The sequence below is a fragment of the Montipora foliosa genome, chromosome 4 (assembly GCF_036669935.1).
Source record: "Montipora foliosa isolate CH-2021 chromosome 4, ASM3666993v2, whole genome shotgun sequence".
NCBI lineage: Eukaryota > Metazoa > Cnidaria > Anthozoa > Scleractinia > Acroporidae > Montipora > Montipora foliosa.
Genome location: NC_090872.1, coordinates 10,160,690 through 10,183,189, shown reverse-complemented (window position 1 = coordinate 10,183,189; position 22,500 = coordinate 10,160,690). Strand labels below are relative to the sequence as shown.

Here is a 22,500-nt window from a genome sequence, read left to right as displayed (position 1 = left end):
CACTGAGAGCCCAAATCGATTCATTGAGATACCACAAACTTTTAAGTAAAACTGAGTTTGCTGATGTCCTTTCGTGGTAAGCCGAGTGACATTTGTAATCTCTTTATAAATTAATAGTTGAATATTTACTTATTTTATTTCGAGACTTGTTTGGAATTCCAATTACTGTTTCATATAACATTTGGATGAGATTCTTTTGTTTGGTTGGCAGTTAAAAGCATTCCTGAAAATTATTCCCGAATTGAACGCCGGTACCCAATTTGTTGTGTGACTGTTAACGGCAACGTTTTCAGCAGAGCCTTAGTGAACAAATTTTGCCAGGAAGAGTATATTCAATGAATAGTATATATGTTTTTTTTTATTGTCAAAGACACGACAAACGAGTACTTTTACCAACAACGGTGATCAGTATTGAATGTACTTTATTGAAATTTGTTTTGTACAAATGTATTGCGACGCGAGCCAATCAATCCGAAGTACCCGATGACATGTTATAAGTCCAAGAGCGGCAGCGGCGCTTTATTCATTGCAAATATATTTTTTAGTCGACTGGCCAGCTTTTCTAGTATTCCTTTGTAGCTTTTTGTCGCTTATTTCTTTCCCACTCGTTACTTCACACTGAATGACAACTTAAACAAAGGCGCGTAAAGCATCTCGGTAGACAGAGAGTCTTTAACTGTAAAATAATTGCAGGTGAGAAATGCCTTATACAGTCTGCGGCCTAGCAAGAATTAGAATTAATAAGTGTAATTCAAAGTTTGCACTTTTTAATGGTTGTTTTAGAACCATTGGTAACTTTTGAATAATGGCAGATAGCAAATCTGCTACTTAGGGTGTGACTAATTGCATGAGTAAAGTAACTGAAAAGCTCAGCTACAGTATCGTCGCTGACCGTGAGAGGTGACACAGTTACATATGCAAAAGAAGATTAAATTTTATAAGAAATTAGGGGTGGCTAATTCTCAGGTTGACACTCCGTAAGGGTTTCGTTAGTATAATTTCATTTTAGAGGAATAGTAGATAATGCTACTTTAATAACCATTGAAATGCAGCTAATCGACCTTGATTAGTAACCTTAATTAGTAACAAGGGCTGCCGCTACATAATAAATTAGGCTGATTTAGCAAAAGAACGGGAACGTCAGTGGCAACGGCGCGCGCAGAAAAAACACCAATGAGATTCAGAATAGAATAGACTCCACTCTTTTCTTCTCTATTTTAAATTCTCATTGGTAGTTTTGCTGCGCGCGACGTCACCACTGACGTTCCCGTTCTGTTGCTAAATCAGCCTAATAAACACGAGGGACCTTACAAATACGAGTGCGACGACAATAAGGACGTCAATATTAAAAAGTTTGAATAAGCTGATAAGTGAGCTTGTCCACGCATAGGCCTTAAAATATTTGTTATTAGTTTAATGTTTTATAAAATAACCACGTAAAATAACCGCAAATGACAGATACCTTAGTGTCATCGTCGTGGTTGTTAAAAGGAACCTCCACTCTTTCTACAGAATAACTTTACAGTGCGACGCGCCTTACCGTGGCCACCTAAAAAGTTTTTACAAATTGTCCGCCAATCAGAATGCGTGAATTTGATTGACAGTCACGGTAAGGCGCGTTGCACTGTAAATCGAAGGAAATTATGTTTACAAACAAATTTGATGGAAATTTGTTTCTAAAACAGTGTTTATATCAAGAAAAGGGAATTTTAAAATCGCTTAATTTCACTTTCAAATTTCGTGGGGGGAGCGATCTTGAATAATTGTGACGTGTTGGTTGCCCAATTGTTCTGACACAAAGAGCTTTTGTCTAATAACAATAGGGCAACCGTAACACGTCACAATTATTCAAGATTTGAAAACAAAAATGGGCGATTCTAAAACTTGTTTATTTCGGATACAAACACTTTATTTGAAAATGCTTTAGACAGACTTGACTGTAACGGTTATTTCCAGTGATTTAAACTGAGTTATTTTTTTGTTGAAGTGGAGGTTCCTTTCAAGATCACACTATTTTTTCACTTTTTAAAATGTGATGTTAGTACCATTTCTGAGATTATAGTATCACAGTGAACATGGACAGACGGAAACGAGACCTGGAAAAGCAATGGTTTGACTTAAGGCGCTGTTACACTGTGAAATGTTTTGTGCAACTTGTCTCGCAATGTTTTGCCGGGCGACATTGTTGGAATTTGTTGGGACAAGTTGTACGAAACATTTCACAGAGTAAAATATCCTGCGACTGTCAAAATTATTGCGAGACTAGTTGCAAGAGCCGATGCCGAAAGTAGCAGCTTGTCTCGCAACGATTTTGGCCATTGCTGGGTATGTTACACTGTGAAATGTTTCGTGCAACTTGTCCCGCCATATGATGAACATGCGGGACTTAATCTGAACAGAAGAGGTATTTCAGAGATATTCGTTATTAGCTGTTGTCTCTCTGAATGTGACACCATCATTCGTGCTAAACACATTTGATACAACCACAGCAAACGAGGAGTGCAACTGGTGCATTGATCAGATGCTTTCCTGGACATGCAAATATACTTGGACTTGTTTGGAAGATACTGGGTTTCGTATAGTCCTATTCTCCTTGGGGACCAACAACGTTAAAATACTTTGACTAGAACGTTATCCTGCGCCGCTTTTATAGTCAAGCCACTAAAAAAACATACGGCCGGAATTTTGGCTTCATCGCCGATGGGACAAACCTTCTGAGATCCTGTGTTATCACGTTCTATCAAGAGAGGGAAAAAAAACTGAAGGAACAGTGCTTTTCTTAGCTGCTTAGAAATGAAACTTTTGCTCCTGTATTACTGTAACGTACCCGTATATAGAAGTTAAAAAGATCGTCCCTATTGACTGACAAGCTGTCGGCCTCATCTAGAGTTATGCTTTTTAGGATATTTTGTCCTTTGATAGAAAGATAAGGAATCCAAACTGTTGTTTCGCGGGCCAAAATCGGATACATCATTACTAACTCTTAGTTCCAATCTTAACCCATATTTTCGGTCCAAAAGCTCTCACAATTTGTTTAAGCCGACTGAGTGAATTATACCTAACATTTCCCAACCAAATGGGCAACCTTTGAAGTTGTAATGATGAATCACCTGAAATAGCATGACTTAGCCTGAGACTGCTGCGCCTAGCAAGTAACATATGCAATATACAAAGGAACTGACGTAGACAGACCGTATCATTCCTTGATTCGCCACTATGCCTCAGATAGGCTCCAACCCCGCGCCCCATTGAAGCTGCACAAACGACCAACCTTCACCGAGGAAAAAAATAACGTACGACTAAAACGTTGGTTGATTTTACACGTTGATGTTCTCTGCTATAGATGGTTAACTGTGTGAGAATCAAGGCAGTTCGCCGATACAAAAATAAAATGAGAAAGAATACGAAATTCGCATAGCAATTTTGAGCGTTGATTCGAAGAAAATACGGTCTGTGTATCCGCACTGAACTAATATCAACAGTGTAATTGATCAGATAAAAGTAGGTTAGAAAAAGTAGTTATAAGGCATCATGGTTGTTGATGCTGTGTGTGACTTTTTGTTGAGGAGATCAGTTTCCATATCCTTCTCTTCTTCAAACAAATATGCTTACTGACAAGCTTAAATTTGCTGTTTTTTCTCGCGTCTTGTCTTTTCATTTTAATTGGCTATGCACGTGTTATTTTACTAGAAAACAAAACAAACGTAACACACTATAAACTGAATGCCGGCTAAAGATTTCCGACTCCGACTCAACATAGAATTTTCCATAGGATTTACCAGGGGTTTTTACATTAAAAATACTTTGCAAATCTTCCATTCCACAGCGCAAAACGAGAATCATGCCTGGACTAAATCGACTTGATCAGGTGTAATCCTTTTCAATATAAACTAGACTGATATGTAACACAGTTTGCCGGCATTAAAAAAATGTTTGGTGTGAAACGTCTGTCCTTTATCTAATAAAACTGGGACGTCTGATTGATCTCAGTCCATGATAAGAGAAACGATATTAGAGAGAACTTCAAGTTATAAATATGTCGTACATTTTTTATGGAACCACTTGAACATTGACATTTGGTTCACGTGAAGTTTATCCAGATGTTTGTCTCTCTTTGACATAGGGGGATATGAATGTAGCAACGTTTTTAAATGTGTGCTAGTGGACTGCTAAAAAATTGATTAGGCAATGCTGCTCCAGTTTAGACCTCTTTAGCTTGGATATTCTGTTTTCCCAATGTATGTCACGTGATATTCTCAAGGGGTTTTCCCTTTTGTCTTTCATAGATTATGCGTAAGTATACACGTGAATAAGACAAAATTTCAAAGGAACAGTTCTTTAGGGTAACATCACACGACTTGCGGATTGTGCAATAATTATCTGGAGGGGGGTTCTAAATCTAATGGGGGAGGGAGGGGGGGCTAAAAGTTAATTACACTGTAGGATAGGGGGGGCCTAGATATTAGTTCCTTACACATTCATGGAGGGGAGTTACAAGTTATATTTAACAATTATTCCATGAGCGCGCGTTGGATATGAGATGATAGATAGCCAACGAGGCGCGTAGCGCCGAGTTGGCTATAATCATCTCATATCCAACAAGCGCGAGTGGAATAATTCAGTTTATTAAAAACGCCCCCAAAGTATTGTCTGTATGGGAGAATCTTGACCTCGGTCAAGATTCTCCCATACAGACTGACCTACTAGCTCGGTTAATAAGAACTAATTAATGACTGGTCCCGCGGCGGGTCTAATTTCCAGGTCGCAGGTTGCAGGTCGCGGGTTGCAGGTCATTGTTTGACCAATACAGAAAGTATCCTAAACATTCTTAAAAGCTAACCTTAGGCCTAATTAGACCGAAACAAACGTTTTTAGGCCTAAGGTTAGCTTTTATGAATGTTTAGGATACTTTCTGTATTAGTGAAACAATGACCTGCAACCCGCGACCTGCGACCTGCGACCTGCAAATTAGACCCGCCCCTGGTCCCGAGGGAAACAGTGGAGTCTGCGCCTCGGGGAAACATTGAAATTCGAGGGAAACAAAAGGAACTGTTTCCCGAGGGACCAGTCATTAAGTAGAGAGTGTTAGCATTGACAACAAGTACGAGTACGAGACCGAGTCCATTTCGTACTCGTACTCGTTGTCGTTCTTGTAAAAAATGTGTAAGCAGGACATACGAATACGACTTCACGAGAACTTCTCATTTTTAAAATTTTGACACGATGTTGACAGAAAGGAAGGAGGATTAATGTGCTATTCAAAACAAAAAAATGCCCAAAAATACCATTCTGGGCCTTCGATGAAGAGTTTAAGTGCTTATGGGATACACCTATGGCAGAGATAACCCGCTACAAAAGATAAACTTTACCTTTCAAAAACTCGTTCCTCGCACTTCGAGTTTTGGAGGAAATCTCGTCGTGGAACGAGTTGTCAGAACGAGTTGAGCACGTGTTCTGAGCAAAACGCATGCGCATTATAGTTAATGGTAAAATCTCGTTCTCGTAGTCGTACTCGTTGTCAATGCTAACACTGTCTAGTGATTTGTTATATAGCACAAAAAGAAAAAAGTGCAACGGCAACAGCAACGGCGGTTGTCGGTCAACATTCGCGGGTAACGGTTCACTGTTACCCTCTGACGTCACAGATTTTGCACTGTTGCCCTCTCAAAGACTTTGGCGGGAAATAGTTCTATTGTTATAGATGTCATCTGACTTCGAAGTGACTAATGAGAGCGCGCGCTGCTGGGGGGAAAAATTCAGCTATATAACATAACTTTTCTTGCGCTGTCACCTTTATGGCTTGCAAATCGGGGTGCATGCACGGACTGTTTCGACGATTAATAATGTCAACTTCATCTTATCTTAAAATCTTGCCTCTGACACGAAATTGTGTTACGAATCTAAAACATAAGAGTGAGTACAGACCTTTCTATTTATATGTTTAAATTAATACTTTTATTTGTACTTAAACTGGTGGGTACGTTTCGACCGCTGTTTATTTTGAAAGATTTGATGGATATGGATCTCTGGCCTTTGGGTTAATCTCATCTTTACTACAACAATTCTTTGTTACCCTTGGTAGAGCAGTTTTCACATGAGTGTCGTAAAACCGAAACCAAAGTAATTACTTTGGCCAATCAAAATGACGGAGACAATCCAGTAAAACTGACCAATCACAACGGCTCGAAGTAATTACACGTAGCCGACACAAAGCGCGGGAAAATGTGCACGCACAAGCCACAATTGGTTTGGGTTTCACTTCTGATTGGTTGAAAAAGTAGCTCGAGAACTTTGAACCAATCACTGAGTGAAGTAATGCAAAACCAATGTAATTCGCCAATTGCTTTCGACACTCAATTGAAAACCACTCTATTACAGTTATTTACATCTCATGGAAATAGACAAGTGACAAACAAAGAAATGTTCATTTTAGGGTACTGGAAACTTGGCCTGAAATAACCATTGGATGGTTTTCACCTGACGTCACAGCAGCCACGTTGGTGCGCAAAACAATGGAGAAAAAAACCTTTTGGGATTTTTACTTTATTATAATGCAGAACATGAGCCATAATTTGGTTTTGTTTTGTGCACTAACAAGGCTGTCTCATGTATAGGTTAAAAGTACTGGGTTGTCAGTGTGCAAATTGACTTTGCTCAGTAAAATATGTCAGAGTCACACTACAAAAATACACACACAGACCAACCCCCCATTTTCACACGCTTAAACTAAGCCATATGCACTGGAATAAGCGCTGTGGTGCTTATTTAATTTTTTGCGCCTCAAATGTGGCGCTTATTTAAACATTGGACACCACACAGATATATTTCCTTTTATTTGAACGGTTCATTTTCTATCTGTACGGAGATTTAAAAAAACGTGTTTTCGTTGTTTCAATTTGATTTCTTACGGCATTTTATTTAATGGACGAGCAGTGAAGTACAATCACTTTTGAACTGATGAACATAGGTTTTGATGCAAATAAATTCCCCATGCTGTGTTAGAGGTACTTTTTATTTATTTTTTTTAAATTAAACCAAATTCCTGGTATATAAGTGCCGCAGTGCGATTTCTGTCACTCATTCGAGAGCAGCACTTATTTTCGTTTTTGTCCCAAATGCAGTGGTAATTTGAGGGCAGCGCTTGTTTGGGGGCAGCACTTCTTCGGGGAAATGCGGTATATACATTGTGTACATGAACATCTAGCCATAAAAATTATAGGTTAATGATACCCACTCTGTAGCTCGGCTTCGTTTATAATGAACAGTTCAGAATTTAATTTTTGATTGTTCACTCAATCTCAGACGCAGAAAGTTTCACACTGTGAAATCGGGAGGGAGCCCAGAACCACTTTATGTAACTAGACAAGAGAAGATCTTAATTCACTCCTTTTTTTAAACTCACAATACCTGAATCACGCCCTTGCTGAGACTCTATACTGTCTTTGAGGGGTTCAGCAAGGGCCTGAGTTAGCTACATGTATTGTGAGTTAATATAAAAGGAGTGAGTTAAACTCAACAAGTTGCAAAATCTTCAATTTCAAGATCTTGCCGGCAGAATCTTGAATTTTCAAAATGCTGCCGGCAAAATCTTGAATTTTTAACATCTTGCAGGCAAGATCTTGAACTTTGAACATCTTGCCGGCTTCATCTTGAATTTTCAACATTTTGCTGGGAACATCTTGAATTTTTAACTTCTTTCCGGCAACATCTTGAGTTTTCAACTTTTTGCCGGCAACATCTTGAATTTTTAACATCTTGCTGGCAACATCGTGAATTTTCAACATCTTGCCGGCAAGTCTTAAATCTTTTACATTTTGCTGGCAAAATCTTGAGTTTTCATCATGTTGACAGCAAAATCTTAAATTTTCAACATGTTGCTGGCAAGATCGTGAACTTTCAACATCTTGCAGGCAACATCTTGAATTTTCAACATCTTGCCTGCACAATCTTGAATTTTCAACATCTTGCCTGCAAAATCTTGAATTTCAACATCTTGCAGACAAGTTCTTGAATTTTCAACATCTTGCGTGCAAAATCTCGAATTTTCCACTTCTTGCTGGCAATGTCTTGAATTTTCAACATCTTTCCAGCAACATCTCTAAATTTCAACATCTTGCCGACAACATCTTGCATTTTCAACATCTTGCCGGCAACATCACAGGCGACCCAAACACAATTTGAATGAGCAGTCAACATAACAGTTTGTAGGGTTTACATGGGAAACATGAAAGACTTCCATTGCTCAGAATGACCAGGACAGCGAATGGATTTTTTCCGTTGTTTTCAGCCGTGGACGACTCGTTAGGCTCGATGGTTTTTGATTCCATAGCAGAGCAGCGGAGAGCAAGTAATTTTTCTTTGGGAAAACTCTCGAGAATCAACAGTACTGATATTTGCGTGTTTTCGTAGTTGAGCAACGCGTTTGGGTATTAGAGACAAACGGTGCAGACGTCAAAAGCCCGTGTGGACGTGCGAAAGATCCAGATAGGCGAAATTTGATCTTGGATCCCCACCCCTAGAGAGAAGCTGAAATTGTCACCAGACTAACGGTCGTGTCCTGTTTGAATGGCGAACAGCTCTCAGACTGGAGAAAGCGGCGGGTTCTTCGTGAAAACTGGCTTGTTCTCTAAGCATGTGGAGATTGCTCTGGGATTCTGGGCATTTATGCTATATCGTTCGTTATTGACCTTCATGTGAGAGTGGACAAAAGGCCGAATCAAGCCGATTTTTGGGATTAAATGATCGTCCTCGATCGCGGAGTGATCAATGCCTTCGGAGGTTCGGAGTTTCCAGCCTTGTCTTCTTTTAATGAAGGATAGGAGCAAATTTCAAAACTTTGCCCAGAACGCCTCAAATCGACACAAGGACTCAAGATGAAACAAAAGTAAGTTTATTTCTAGTATTTTCCTCGCTGTAAACTAAGGGGTGGCGAATGGTTAATGCGAGACTTTGCGAGACGGCGAGACCAGCGTTTTTCTTTGCGAGCCCGAGCCATTTTTACTTTTTAGATTGCGAGACCGAGACTTCAAAGTGTTTGACACCTTCATATAAAAAACGAGACTGCGGGACGCACATAACCGCTCAAAAAACGAGACTGCGAGACCCGTGAAATCCCACTAAAATTTTGCGAGACCCAGAGTTTTTGAAAAACCATTCGCCACCCCTAAACTAGGATTAGCCTTTTTTTTTCTGTTTTTCATGTTTTCCATATAAACCCTACAAACTGTTACGTTGACTGCGCATTCAAATTATAAATTATATGTTTGGGTCGCCTGTGCTTTTACATACCAAAATGGTGTGGGGCACTTCACCGCTGCATCATCCCCCTCCCCTCGATAAACCTCGATTCTAAATAAAAATTTAATGAGAAAAAGTGAGATGATGAAGTGCAGATATAAGGGCTGCCTTAATAATTAAGGTATCAGACACCAAGTGAGTGAAGAAGAACCAGAAAATATTTTCATCAATTACTTATGCTCTATTACCCATGGTGAGAAGAAAGTGATCTGCTTGGCAGTCATAATACAGTCATATTAGAACTACAGTAGAAGAAAACTGAACCATAATAACCTAATGGAAGGCCTTTTACAGAAGCTCTTGAAGTCTTGAAACATAATACTGAAGGGTATATTTCACTACTACTAGATTGACTGCATGAATAATCAAGAAAATGGCATATTCAGAATTATATGATGACTCTTTCTTCAATAATAATTTACAACTCCAGTTTAACTTATTTGCGGTACCTTTTGCTGGTAAAATTTCTGTTTTGCAACTATTTGTCACAATAATAAAATTAAAATATTCGCACATGCTTTCTCACGTAACATCGATCATGCTCAGCCAGCAGCATTCATAAAAAAATCACGCGTGGTTTCTCAGCCTCGTAGCCACGTCATAAGGCGATATGTCATTTGTTATGATCACAACAAAAATGGGGTTTGGCTGAGTTTAAAAGGGCTTTTTAAACGTACCTTTCAAAGACACGAAATCTAAAACGGCAGTAGTTTCATCAGAATCCATCAAGAACTAAACAACGTTATGAATATCTGATTGCATGCATGGGACAACTGCATTCGATCGTCCATCGCAGAAGAACGGTCCAGCTGGAATCTTTTCCAGACCTCAGCCAGTTTCCACCTGAAGTTGCTGTGTCTGTCTTGTCGCACTTAAATGCCACGGATCTTTGTCTGGCCGCTTGTGTTTGGCAGAATCTCGCCAACAATGAACTGCTGTGGCAGAGGTTAGTCGAAGTGTCCTTGACGTTCGAGGCTAACATGTTTATTCTAGTTCTAGTACTCTGTACTTTGAAAGACGCAAGGCCAGGGCAAGGCTACATAGAAAACACAAATTTTCATGAATGTTGTAGCCTAGCTTTTGTAGGCTAAACGTCAGTTTTTTTTATTCCCTAGCCCGTTATAACAAAGCCTTGTAAGATACATGTACAGTTTTGTTATTATTATCATTCTTTGAAAAATAATGGGTAATTTGAGGGCTACACAACTGAAAATACACTGACAGATGACGAAGTCCTTGGTCACTGCATATACTGCATACTGTATTTTATTTTGAGGTTTCCTAAGATACCGCGATAAACAGGAAACCTCATGGAAGCAATAACCTTCTATCAACAATTCACTACTAAGGTAGTTGATTTTAATTTCAACTAACATTCCAATACATAGACTTGTAGCACTGTAGGCAGATATACATGTTATGATGTAGAATATTAATTCAGCTGTCCACCGAAATACATGAAAGCAAACCAAAAAAACTGCAGTGTAATAGGAGCTGATAATTTAAGCATTATCTGTTATTGTTCAGTTTCTTTTCATTATGCACTTTGCCTTGTAATTACATCTACATTGTACATGTGTATCAAGCTAATTATTTGTTTAATTATGTCATCACAATTTTTGATATAATTAACCTTTCCCTGCTGAGAGTGAGATAGATTTTACTCTGGCTAAGGCCAAATGATTTTACTTTTTGGCTACAGTTGTGTTCATCTGAGTTTCACAAATCCACTCCTTCAACAACCTCGTTGGAACTGACCAAAGTCCAGTTCATTCTTAAATCATATGAGTAACATGCAAAGTTCAAGTGTACAGTATATGACTTCTACAGTCACAAGACTAATTTCATAGCGTACTGATTACTGAACAGCTGAGAAGTTGCTGATGCATAATCAGTCCATTTTTTTCATGATAAATTTTTAAGAGAGGGGTCATCACAGTTAACTTTTTCATTCCCATCAGCAAAACGTTCATTCTCCCAACGAGAAGAATAGAGTTCTTTGTTAGGTAGTCATGAGAATTTGATGATATATCAAGATCATGCATGTACCTCTTAAGCTGATAATGATCTTCATTTTCAATACGTGTCTGACTGACATTTAATTGAAATTGTGAAGAGAATTTAGCAGCAGTAAAGAAGACTGAAAATATTCCAGGCTTGAATGTTTGTTTGTTTTTTCAGTGATTTTTTACTTCTAGTTATTTTGTTTAACAACAATGATCTTTCACTTGGAAGATCATTTCATATCCATATTTCCAAATGATGTACACTGTACACAGAACATGACTTTCATTACATTGTTTCATAAATGTTCTGTGTGGAAGTTAACTAAGACCAAAGCAGAAGGATAGGGCCCTATGGATAGTAGGCCATTGAGGCAGTCTTGATCAGCAAAATATTTCTACACCGTAAGGGACACCAACCACGAAGGATTTAAAATCTGCAAATTTTACCGTTGAGTCAACTCCTTTGATACCAGACCACCCCACCCCCCCCAGAAATGACCAATTCCACTCCCCATTATTAAATCTTGTTGGCCCATCAGATCACCAAGTAATAATTTTTGTCCCGTATCCTGTAGACTCCTCAAAAATCCAGGAGGGTTGGCATAATTGCAGCCATTATTATGGTGCTGTTGAGGGCAGGCTTTATTCAGTGCCTTTGACATGTTCGGTACACTGTAATACCCCAACCTCACATAATTTTTTGAAATACATTTTAAAATCAATGTTCAGATTCCATTATGAGGCTTTATTATAATAACAATAATTTTTTGTTTTTAATTTTGGAAATTGTGGAAAGAAGCCAAATTTGAAAGTATGAAATTAAGCCTGAAAACTTGGTTGTCATTATTTGGTAAATGTTGATTAAAAATGTGGAACGTACAATTTTGTATGTACATGTAGACTGCTGTACAAAGGACAATAATTTAATAAATTATTACTGATATCTAAAATTCACTGGGTGGAAATAGTCAATCAGTTTCAATAGTATTGTTATTGTTATGATTGCTGAGAGGAGTTAGACAACTTGTCCTTTGAAAAAAGATCCAAAGTGAATCTCCTGTGAAGACATGACAGGGCTTCATTTGAAAGAGAAATCACACTACAATTAACCAAATGTTGCTTTGCATAATGTATTTGAAGGTCTGAACAAATAGGAATTGTTTTTACTTAATCAAAGGTTGCTCCTACTAATTTGTTGTTTCATGTCCTTTTCCATTAAGCCTGGCAAAGTCCACATGGGGTTATGTTTCAGCCTACAAAAGAAAACATCAGGTAATTTTCGAATTAAAATTAAGGTTACTGTGATTAAGTTAAAAATGGACAGAATTTGGATCATAATTTACTTTTAAAGAAAGCTGTTTGGGAAAAAAAGCCTATTAATTTAAAGTAGCCTTAAGGAAAGGTGCATGAGACATAAAAAAAGGCTTTTCTTTGACAGCTTTAATTAACCTCTTGACACCTCAAACACCCAAGGATACCCCAAGTTGGTGAGTAAAATCGTCTGCCGTTAGACGGAGTAAAGTCTGTTTGGTCTCACTCCCAGGAGGCAATGGGTTAATTTTGTAAAGAAATTTTAAATGCAAAGGCACACTGTTAAACTAGTCTCACTTTTTGTGAGAATACTCGTGGAAGCATGGTGATGAACAATGGGCCGTTTCTCGAAAGTCCTGAAACTTTACGGGCCATTTTCAGGTGTCACGATTCCTTTTGTAACTCAAGAACAGAGAGCATTTAATTTGTCAAACTTCACAGTTAATTTTCCTTTTGGTACCTTGAAAGCATGTTAAAAGATTGGCTTTCGAAAACAAGCGGTTGGCAATTTCACAGATGGCTTTTTCGGGCCTGAAAAGTTTTCGGGACTTTCGAGGAATGCAGGAATTCCAAAGAAACTTGTTGATTTATGTTTTATTTTATGAATTTTGTGCATTCTTTTGTGAATTATGCGATTTTTCGTGAATTGAGCGATCGGCTGCAATTTGAGGTCGATTGTGCAAAATCGCACCTTCGTGTAATATCAGAAGGCCTGTACATTGTAGTGTAGAGAGGGCTGTTGAGGGCATTTTGTTGCACAAATTATCACAGAGGTGACAACACCTGGTATCGTACATGCTATTTTACCGGCCCAAACATCCAAATGGATTGGGTACAACAGTTTTGAGTTTTGAGCATGGTATTGCAGTATTAGCATCTTTAATTAACAAGGGATGTTCGGATGTCCTTGCTATAAATCAATGGCAAACAGCGCAGCAAAACTTCAAATAAATATTCTATTCCAAAGAGAAAGATTACTCCAAAAAAGCAAGCGAAAAAGCCTTCAAAACAACCTTGCGTCACACAATGTCTGATTGACTAAAAGTTTGTATGAAAATTGGCGTGTATGTCAACGTTTTGATCAAAGTTCTGTCCTTCCAAAAATGTCAAAAAGGCCTCAAGGGCATGATAAAGTCCCAAGAGTAAATAAATTTGCATACTGCATGCACACTGTAGTGGTGAACTCTACATGGAAAGACCCTTGCTGCTTCCAACTGATGCCCCAGTTGCATGGTTTGCGCTCGGCTGACGCACAAAAAGACACCAGCAAAGACTGTAATAAAAGAGACAATAATAATTATAATTATCATAATAATCATAATAATAATAATTTCAGTTGCATTAGTTAAGAGTAATTAGCCATGTTATCTACACTTATTTTGTTTTTGTTTTTGAAGGAGAACCTATCTTTCAGACAACTCTATATGCTCTTAGATGAAGGAACCTGTCTCTTCAATTTTGATCCACACCAGGTTAGTTTCTACTAAGAGCAACTACGTTTTTTTGTTTCTTAGTGGTGGAATATTAAATAGAGAAGAACTGGTAACCCTTAATTTAACCCTTGAAAGAGTAATGATGATGATGATGATGATGATGATAATAATAATAATAATTTGTAAGCGCTATTTATTAGTGCAAGGCTGATGTATATATATATGTGCTTTTCTTTTCATTGGCAACTTGTATGCAAGAGGGCGTGTACATATGTTAAACCCAAGTCCAGTTGTTAAGTGTATCGGAAGCGTATCCTTCTTTAACCTAGATCGATTAAGCATCTGAGACAACTAAGGTGTGTCAGAAGTGTGACAATCAAACTCACTTAATTTCTGACATTTAATGGCTAGTACATGTATTGAAGAGTAAATCGCCAGTGGTATACCTGTATTTGACGTTAAAAGATATGTCTCATCATTGTGGGCCTAGAGGTTGTTAATCGATTCATCCCTGAAGCAGCTCCCATTGATGAGTAAAATCATCTGGCATGTAGACATACATGTAGTAAAATCTATAATTATTACTCTCAGGATTGAAATGGTTAATTATTCTAATGTTCCAACATTAAAAGTTAGTAGCCCGAGTCATTTTTTCAAGAGTGCAGAATTAATTAATTAAAAGTGAGGGTGAAACACCTTGTGATAAATTAGGTGCTCATTCGGGCTGCAGTACTCGTTCAGAAATTTGGTCGCCTGCGCTTGCAAGTAAGGTGGCCTAGGCAACGGGGCGACTGTTAGGCAGCAGCCTTGTTAGTGTCACCATAGTTAATATATGTAGGCTGGTTATGAAACTCGACAACTTTCTTTGTTTCATGTTTTTGTTCGCGTTTTTGGCCTTGACCCTGCACAAAACCTGACAAAAACACGCTTTTTTCGGCAGGATAACCAATCAAAAGCTTCGACTAATTTATTCGAAATTAACTTGCAAACCAAAAACAAAAGATTGTGCAGAGTCACGGTGGGTTCAACATCTAATTGCGACTGTATTGTTCCTGCTTTTGAAATTTCCAGGGTCTCATAACCAGTCCCTAGATTAACTATGGTGTCACTTTTGATAACATTATTGTGCTTAATTTTTAATTCAGGGAATGCGTTATTTTGTGACAAACAATTTACTTGAAGACTCAGTAGATGACATTGCTAAATTTATTAACTGCAGTGGCGTATTATATGGTCCATCAGTGCGAGAGTATCTCAACAGCAGGTAAATATTTGTTAGTAGGTCATGGTTTTTGTTGTGCCTTTCATGCAGACTCTAAGAATTCAAATTACATGGTTTTTATTTCTGTCAATCACTTTAGTCTATTACAGTAGTGTCACTCATTATTATTGTGATAGGCAGATCAAAGTCAACTTTGCGAGATTCTGTTTTTAACACAGAAATTTGTTCTTATGGCCTGAGTTGGTCACTTGTGTCCAGAAAATTATGCACCTCATCAAACCTATTACAAAATACCTGAATCTGATTGGTTCTGTGCATGCGTATTGGTCATTGGTGCGCGATCACGTGGGTGTCCAGTTACAGGTATCCAATTTGAACAACTCCAAACTGGATACCTGTAATATTATTGGACACCTACGCCATTCCCACGTCAATCACAGGTACTTGCAGTTTTGCTACTGTTTGTAAAACAGATTGAATATAATTTTATTTTTGGTAATAGTTACGATTTTAATTAGTAATTGAACCTCATGCTGTAAAATTCAGGGAGTAATTGTGAGTGTGATTTTCAAATCAACCTCGCGATTTTAAAATCACTCGCACGATTACTCCCTGAATTGTACTCCACTCAGTCCAGTTACTATTACTAATTAGATATAGGCCCAATCTTGACATCCAACACGAAGTGTGCCTTTACCACAAAGCCTTTGCCACCTTTTTTTGACATCATTTTTGTGGTATTCCATAAGCTCTTTATTCTTACCAATGATTGTCGGCCATATGTGGAACTGCTAAGTGGAGTAAGACTGCTGGCCTTATGAGTCTGCACAACACAGGGTGTTCAAAGGACAGAATGGGCGAGACATTATAGGATAAGAAAGTGTAATACGTAACGTTTTACACTTTATACTTAAGATAGGAAGTTTTTTTTTCTTGTTTTCAGAATTTCATGATAAATCAGGAAAATCTGTTAAAAATTGGGAGAACGGGAGGCAACACATCAATTCGGGGGGGTTGGAATCTCTGTAACAGGCCCCCAACTGTTGCCAAGAAAATTAATGTGATCGAGGACAGAAAAGGACGAAACTGTGAATTAAAATACATTTGACTTTTCAGGGCACATGATGTGTAAATTTAGGTGAATGTTGTACTGTGATAACAAGAATTGCAAGCCTGGGTTTAGTTATTTACTTAATATTATGAACTTGTTAACAAGCCCTTTGTGAAGTGTTGGTTGGGTGACTCCAACATCAGATCCTTATCGGTCAAGTAAAAAGGTAAAACTGCACTTAATTGGTTAGATTGCAGACTTAAATTATTTGATATTTCTGTTCTCTTTTGTTGTGCAGAAGAGATGTTTTACAAGAAATTGTAAACATGCAGAATTATGAGGGAGTTTTTCTACCAGTGGCCCTAAGGTACATGTAAATAATAATTATTCTTATATCATCATCATTTTATTATTATTATTATTATTATTATTATTATTATTATTATCATCATCATCTTATTCGGCTGAGAGTGAGTGCTCAACCAATTGGGGAGACTGTAAAACAAATCAAATCACAGAAAATTCCCGGGGGGGGGGGGGGGTGCTTGTCGTTTCTCTTAGAGGTGTACATTTCGGATTTTGGTCTCGCTTAAGATGTTCTCGGCAAAACGCCATCAAATGTAGCCGTGAAGGTCTCGTTTTTGCACGTGAAGAACTAGAGAAATATCTATTGAATGCTTTAAATTGTGGTCTCTTTTAGGGGTAAAAAAAGCCTGGCCCACGTCCAGATTGGTCTTTTTTGGGGGTTTAATTCAGAATTTCCGACGAGCCTCCCCGCCCCTTCGTATGCAAAGTTCCCCCACCCCTCCGGGAGAAAATTAAAGCAGATTCAATCAAAATGTTGGTTTTTGAGGAGAGGGGAAAACAGAGTACCCTGAGAAAAGCCTATCAGAGTAGATTAAAGAACAAACTAACTCAACCTACATGCCAACAGGAGCACATTTACAGTGTAGAAGGAACAGGCATGGCGAATATTTATCGGGGAATCTTACATTTTGCCTGGTTAACACAAGCCATCTATCAGCTAAAAAATCAGCACTGAATATTGAAAGTGCATTGCATAATGAGCGATCTCTGAATCTTTGACCGCAATTTACCTGATAATTTCTGACTAATGACACTTTGAACAATTCGAAATTTTACGAAGAATGTATGGGCACATTAGCGCTTTTGCCACCCAAGATTTTATCAGGTTTTGATGGCTAATAACTCGCTCGTTATTAAAGCTAAAACGCTTAAAATTGGAGATTTGACTGATTTAACACGTTCTTTTACCTTTTGAAATTAATTTGTAAATAACATGATGCCTTCTCAAGTAAAGCTATGATCCTCGCAGTTATGAACGCAATTTTTGGCAATTGCGTTGTGAAGCCTGAAAACCCGTGACCTCGCGATACCAGTGCGACGCTCCAACCAACTGAGCTATGAAGCCACTTACGTTGGGAGCTGATGCCTTCTGTTAGCAAACTCGTATGTTAATGAAGCAAAATGTAAATAATGACGTCAGCAAAGATTCCATTGTATCCTACAATGCAATATATACTTAATTGACGGCTCCCCATGGGGGCTTTTCAGGACCAATGACACACAACGAAACGACGGAACAGAACAACAACAACAACAACTGTTAAGAATTCCGACTGGCCGGAGGCAAACCAGTTGACTATTTACCAGTGCATCTTGGAAGTTGAACCAGGGACTACCAGGATCAAATTCAACGAGTGGCTAGAGCGGGTCTTGAACCCGGGACCCCCGGATCTCAAGGCAAGGCAAGTGCCCTAACCACTGAGCCACACTAACCCGACTCAGGTTCTATTTCTGGACTCGCCATTTTCCTTGTTCTACCATTTTCTCCTCCCAGTGAAAACAAAATTTCCATTTTCCGATTGGGGGTGCTGGTGTTTCTTCCAATTTAGTTTTACTCAACCGTTTGCTAATTTTCATGCCTGAAAGGCAATCTCTGGTTCGATGCACCCACATTTTCTGTGTAATAACTACAGCGGTGGATAACTACTTCATCTTCTTGGTGCTATAATTTGTTGTATTTCAATCTGTTTCAGGCAATTTTTTACCCGAATGCATCCCCCAGAACAGCGTGGCGAGTTCTTAGATACTCTTCTGAACAAGTTTTCCATCCAGTTTTGTGCTACAAACCCAAACACTCCCTTTACACCTGGTAAGATGTAGACCTTATTTTCTGTACAGCTTTGAGGGCAAAGAGTTTTTACAATTAAATTTTCTAATGATGTCGAATGTGACTCATTTCCTTTTCACTGTTTATCTTTCACTATAACAATACACAACACAGACAGTAACATGTCCATGACGAGCTATGCGCCTTGAAGTTCACTGATGACGCCATGGTTAATTTCCTGGGAAAAACCTCACCAAAGTCCTTAGCTTTTTTAAACCTTTGCGGACTGGGGATAGTGGAAGATTTAACGGAAACACGTTTTCGTTACTCGCTCGTAATTAAACATTTCAGTGTGAATTTTTTTTGGCGGTGGTGATGGGAGGGATGTAGTTTTGTGTGAAGAGCTTAAAGAAGCGTGGAAGCTAAAATAAACGAAAAGAAGAAATTCGATGAAGATTGTTACCAAAGTGTGACGGAAACGGAAATACTGTAAGTCTCCAAGGACTGCTCAGGACATTTCTGTGTTCTCTTTGGCTTTTGTCGTCTGCGTCATTTTGAGTTTTTGTAAAACTTTAAAAATTGCTTACATGTAGGTGAGGCTACTCTGAGTTTTAATGCATGTATGACCGGACTTATGTAGTTCTTTCTTTTTCAATTGATATATTCGTGGAAATTTACCAAGAGCATTTTCGTTTACGTTTACGTTTACCAGTTTCAGCACTTGGACTCCTTCAATTTGACTACTGTCTGTTTTTAAAGATCCGTTGCAAATGAATATAATTCCCTTCAGACTACAGCTCCTTTCTGCATTTGTACTGCACACTTTTTAGCGAAGCTGTTGCCCTCACCGTTCAAACGATAAACGCTTGGCTCTCTATCTTATCCTCATTACTCAAAGCTTGTGCAGATAGCGTGATATTGGAGGATTTATTTGACGTCAAAACTCTCATTCAAACACTGCATTTTCCTGGTGTTGTCCGATTTCCAAAATGGCAGGATTTGGTGTGAAAGGACTATAGAAGGCTATCTGCAGTAGCATCGATCGTGTGGAACATGCTAACCTTTTTACACATAGCAGGCGGAAACAACTCTTAAATACCTAAAGATGGCACGCACAGCGATCATTGTAAACTTAACTATAGTGTTCAATAATTTGGGATCTGTTGAAGTTAGGGGTGGAGACATCGCGCTCTTAAGAGCCGTGTGGACACTTGTCAAGACAGCCTACGCTAAGTGTTACCCATTCACTAAAAAAAGTCTTCTTTTTTTTCCCTTTTGCAGAGAGCGTGTTTATCTTGTGCCATTCCTTAATTCTCCTCAGTGTGGATCTTAGCAGCCCCCACGTCAAAAATAAGATGTCAAAAAGAGAGTTTGTCAAGAATCTTCGTGGACTTGTCCATGGAGTTGAGACTGACTTCCTGGGAGATATGTATGACAATGTGTACCTAGAGGGACATATTGCCTTGAAAACCACTAAGTGCTCCCAGAAAGTGACCTTTCCCTTTGAGAGGCCATATGGCAAGATATTTTTACACATGTAATGATCAAATCATTAACTTATTTGCGTTTGCACAGGCCTTGAAAAGTCCAAGGAAAAAAGGATTGCATCCTTAAAACGCTCCAGAACACAGAATACCTGCAAAAGTCTGAAAAATTCTTCGAAGAAGTCTTCAATGTTGATGCTTCTCAGAGAGAAAGAGGACTCCATTTTCTTATATAAATCTGAATAGGGTTATTTGTGCCTAATTGGGCCGAAACAAATATTAGTCCTGGTAAAAATGTTTGTTCTTAAATTTCTCTTCCAAAATTCTACACGAAACTGTTAATATTGCTCCAGTTGATGGTCCAATCGAATTGAAGACTCAACATTTTAGATATTTTATAAGTTTGGTGGTTTGCTCTGTATGGTTCTGTTTGTCGTTGGTTTAAAACCATTTTTTATTGGGCCGTATTACCTACTACACCTGGCACCAGTTGTTCGAAGGGTGGATAGCGCTATCCACTGGATAAATCACTACCCACTGTAGAACTCAATTGGTTTTGGTACACTAGTGTTTATCCGCTGGATAGCGATTTATCCGGTGGATAGCGTTATCCACCTTTTGAACAACCGATGCCTGTTAAATGAGATAAACCAAGCATCTAGGATCTTGGAGGGTAGATAAAATCCTACGTTTTAACCTTTTGAAGGCTCGATTCATCGGTTGTTCCAGCCGCACTCTTATGCAAATTTTAGAAGTTACGCTTTGCCTGCGAAGTTGTCAGAAATGCAATACTTTAGCTGAGGTGTATGATGTTTTTACTCAAAAGAATATTTGACGAACAGAAGCGTAATAATAATGAACTTAGAGCGGTTTTTTGTCGAAAGTAATTAGCGATTTGCTTTGGTTTTGCATTACTTCACTCAGTGATTGGTTCATAGTTCTTGCGCCACTTTTTCAACCAATCAGAAGTGAAACCAAAACCAATCGTGGCTCGCGCGTGCACATTTTCCCGCGCTCTGTGTGGGCTACGTGTAATTACTTCGAGTTTTGATTGGTTTACTGGACTGTCTCCGTCCTTTTTGATTGGCCAAAGTAATTCCTTTGGTTTTGGTTTTACGACACTCAATGAAACTCACTCTATTTGACGAACAGAAGCGTAATAATGATAATGAACTTAATGTAAGTGTCAAGTCTTTTAGCGCCAGGGCACTAATCGGGGCACACTGGGGAAAATTAACTCAAATCAAATGAAACGTTTTTTGAGGAGAGGGGAAAACCAAAGTACCCAGGAAAAAACTAGAGAACCAACAAACTCAAACTTCACATGACGCCTACAGTAGTCTGGAAATCGAATCTGGGCCACATCGTTTGGAGGCGAGTGCTTTCATCTGGCCACTTAGCCAACACTACCGGTCTCTGCGCCAACTTTGCACTGTTCTGACATTTGGCTGAATGGGTTTTAATCCTTTTTGTTATAGTTGAGCCTAAAATGATAGTACTTGTTTGGATTGCCGTGACAGTCGTTACTGTATTTAGAATGCAGTAATTTTAACCTGAGAAAATGTGTCAAGACGTTCTATTCATGCACGGGTTACGGTGTCCTACCGTGAAATATAACACGAGTAAATGAGATGATTGTCCTTTGCACACACTGGCATTTGGCATCCTGCAAAGTAAGCGCAAAGTTCTTGCTTTTTTAATGGCTATAATCAATCCAAAGTTTCCACTTTAAGTCAGGATGGCATGTAGCAAGCCCAGAATTGCCCAATCATAGCTGCAGCAGGCGGTCAGATTAACCAATCATAATCAGCGCGGGACATCGTACGCGAGCAAGTCACAGTTTTTGCCGCCTCCTCTGTTTGGTCGAAAATATGGCACGATATCGTCAGGAGGAGTATATATCATCCTCGAAGTGTGTTAACGTGAAGGCGTTGTAGAGTTAGTCCTTCCAATTGGCCAGTTTCGTATTTTAACGGTTGGACTGGATCTAGCATGAAATGGGGGCTAATGCGGAAAAATTAATTTGCATTTGAAAAGGTTTGCCCGCATTAGCCTCCATTTCATGCTAGATCCAGTCCAGCTGTGACAATTCGAAAATGGTCTATTGCCCGGTCTAGCCGGTCAGTTGTGTTCCGCTGATTTAAAAATCAGCGGAAAGCGTCAGTTTCCATGAAAAACGTTCATCGTTTGCCATTTTCATCTCAAAATTTCCCTCTTACGTGTCGTGCACGTTTGGGAAAGAACAAATGGGCAAGCTGTTAGTGCTGGGAACAGCAAATCAGGCAGGGACGTACCCATGCCTCTCTCCGGCTCGGTGGAGGCAGCACTTCGGTACCCTAGCTAGTCGCAGAGGTTTTTCTTGAGCCGCGAGAGAGGAAGAGAAAAACCTCTGGTTACCTTGGGACTTGAATCTCCCTTTCATGCAGACGCCAGGGTCAGGCTTGGATTGGTTGATATTTTTACAAACACGCAAATCAATATGATTGTTGCGTTTGATTGGTAATACCTAGGGGACGCGTAATTGCTAAGTTGCCATTGGTTCCTTTTGCCGGAAATTATCAA

At 38.9% G+C, this 22,500-nt stretch overlaps 3 protein-coding genes across 4 annotated transcripts in view; all 3 read left to right on the top strand.

The window, feature by feature from the left end:
* LOC137998950 (uncharacterized) overlaps positions 1 to 1,554 on the top strand; it is a 21,483-nt gene extending 19,929 nt beyond the window's left edge. For both annotated transcript variants that reach the window (XM_068844790.1, XM_068844789.1), the window contains exon 2: positions 1 to 1,554. This exon is cut by the window's left edge and continues 4,708 nt beyond it. The gene's annotated coding sequence lies outside the window, so the exon portion shown is untranslated.
* Positions 1,555 to 9,896: 8,342 nt separating this feature from the next.
* On the top strand, positions 9,897 to 20,810 carry LOC137999767 (F-box only protein 8-like). The gene is made up of 7 exons (XM_068845673.1): positions 9,897 to 10,243; positions 12,524 to 12,575; positions 14,012 to 14,086; positions 15,193 to 15,311; positions 16,619 to 16,687; positions 18,381 to 18,496; positions 19,736 to 20,810. The coding sequence occupies exons 1-7, from the start codon at positions 10,062 to 10,064 to the stop codon at positions 19,993 to 19,995; spliced, it is 873 nt and encodes a 290-aa protein (XP_068701774.1). The 5' UTR covers positions 9,897 to 10,061; the 3' UTR covers positions 19,996 to 20,810.
* Positions 20,811 to 21,974: 1,164 nt separating this feature from the next.
* LOC137999765 (guanylate cyclase soluble subunit beta-1-like) overlaps positions 21,975 to 22,500 on the top strand; it is a 21,562-nt gene continuing 21,036 nt past the window's right edge. Inside the window, exon 1 of the mRNA XM_068845667.1 lies at positions 21,975 to 22,500. This exon is cut by the window's right edge and continues 165 nt beyond it. The gene's annotated coding sequence lies outside the window, so the exon portion shown is untranslated.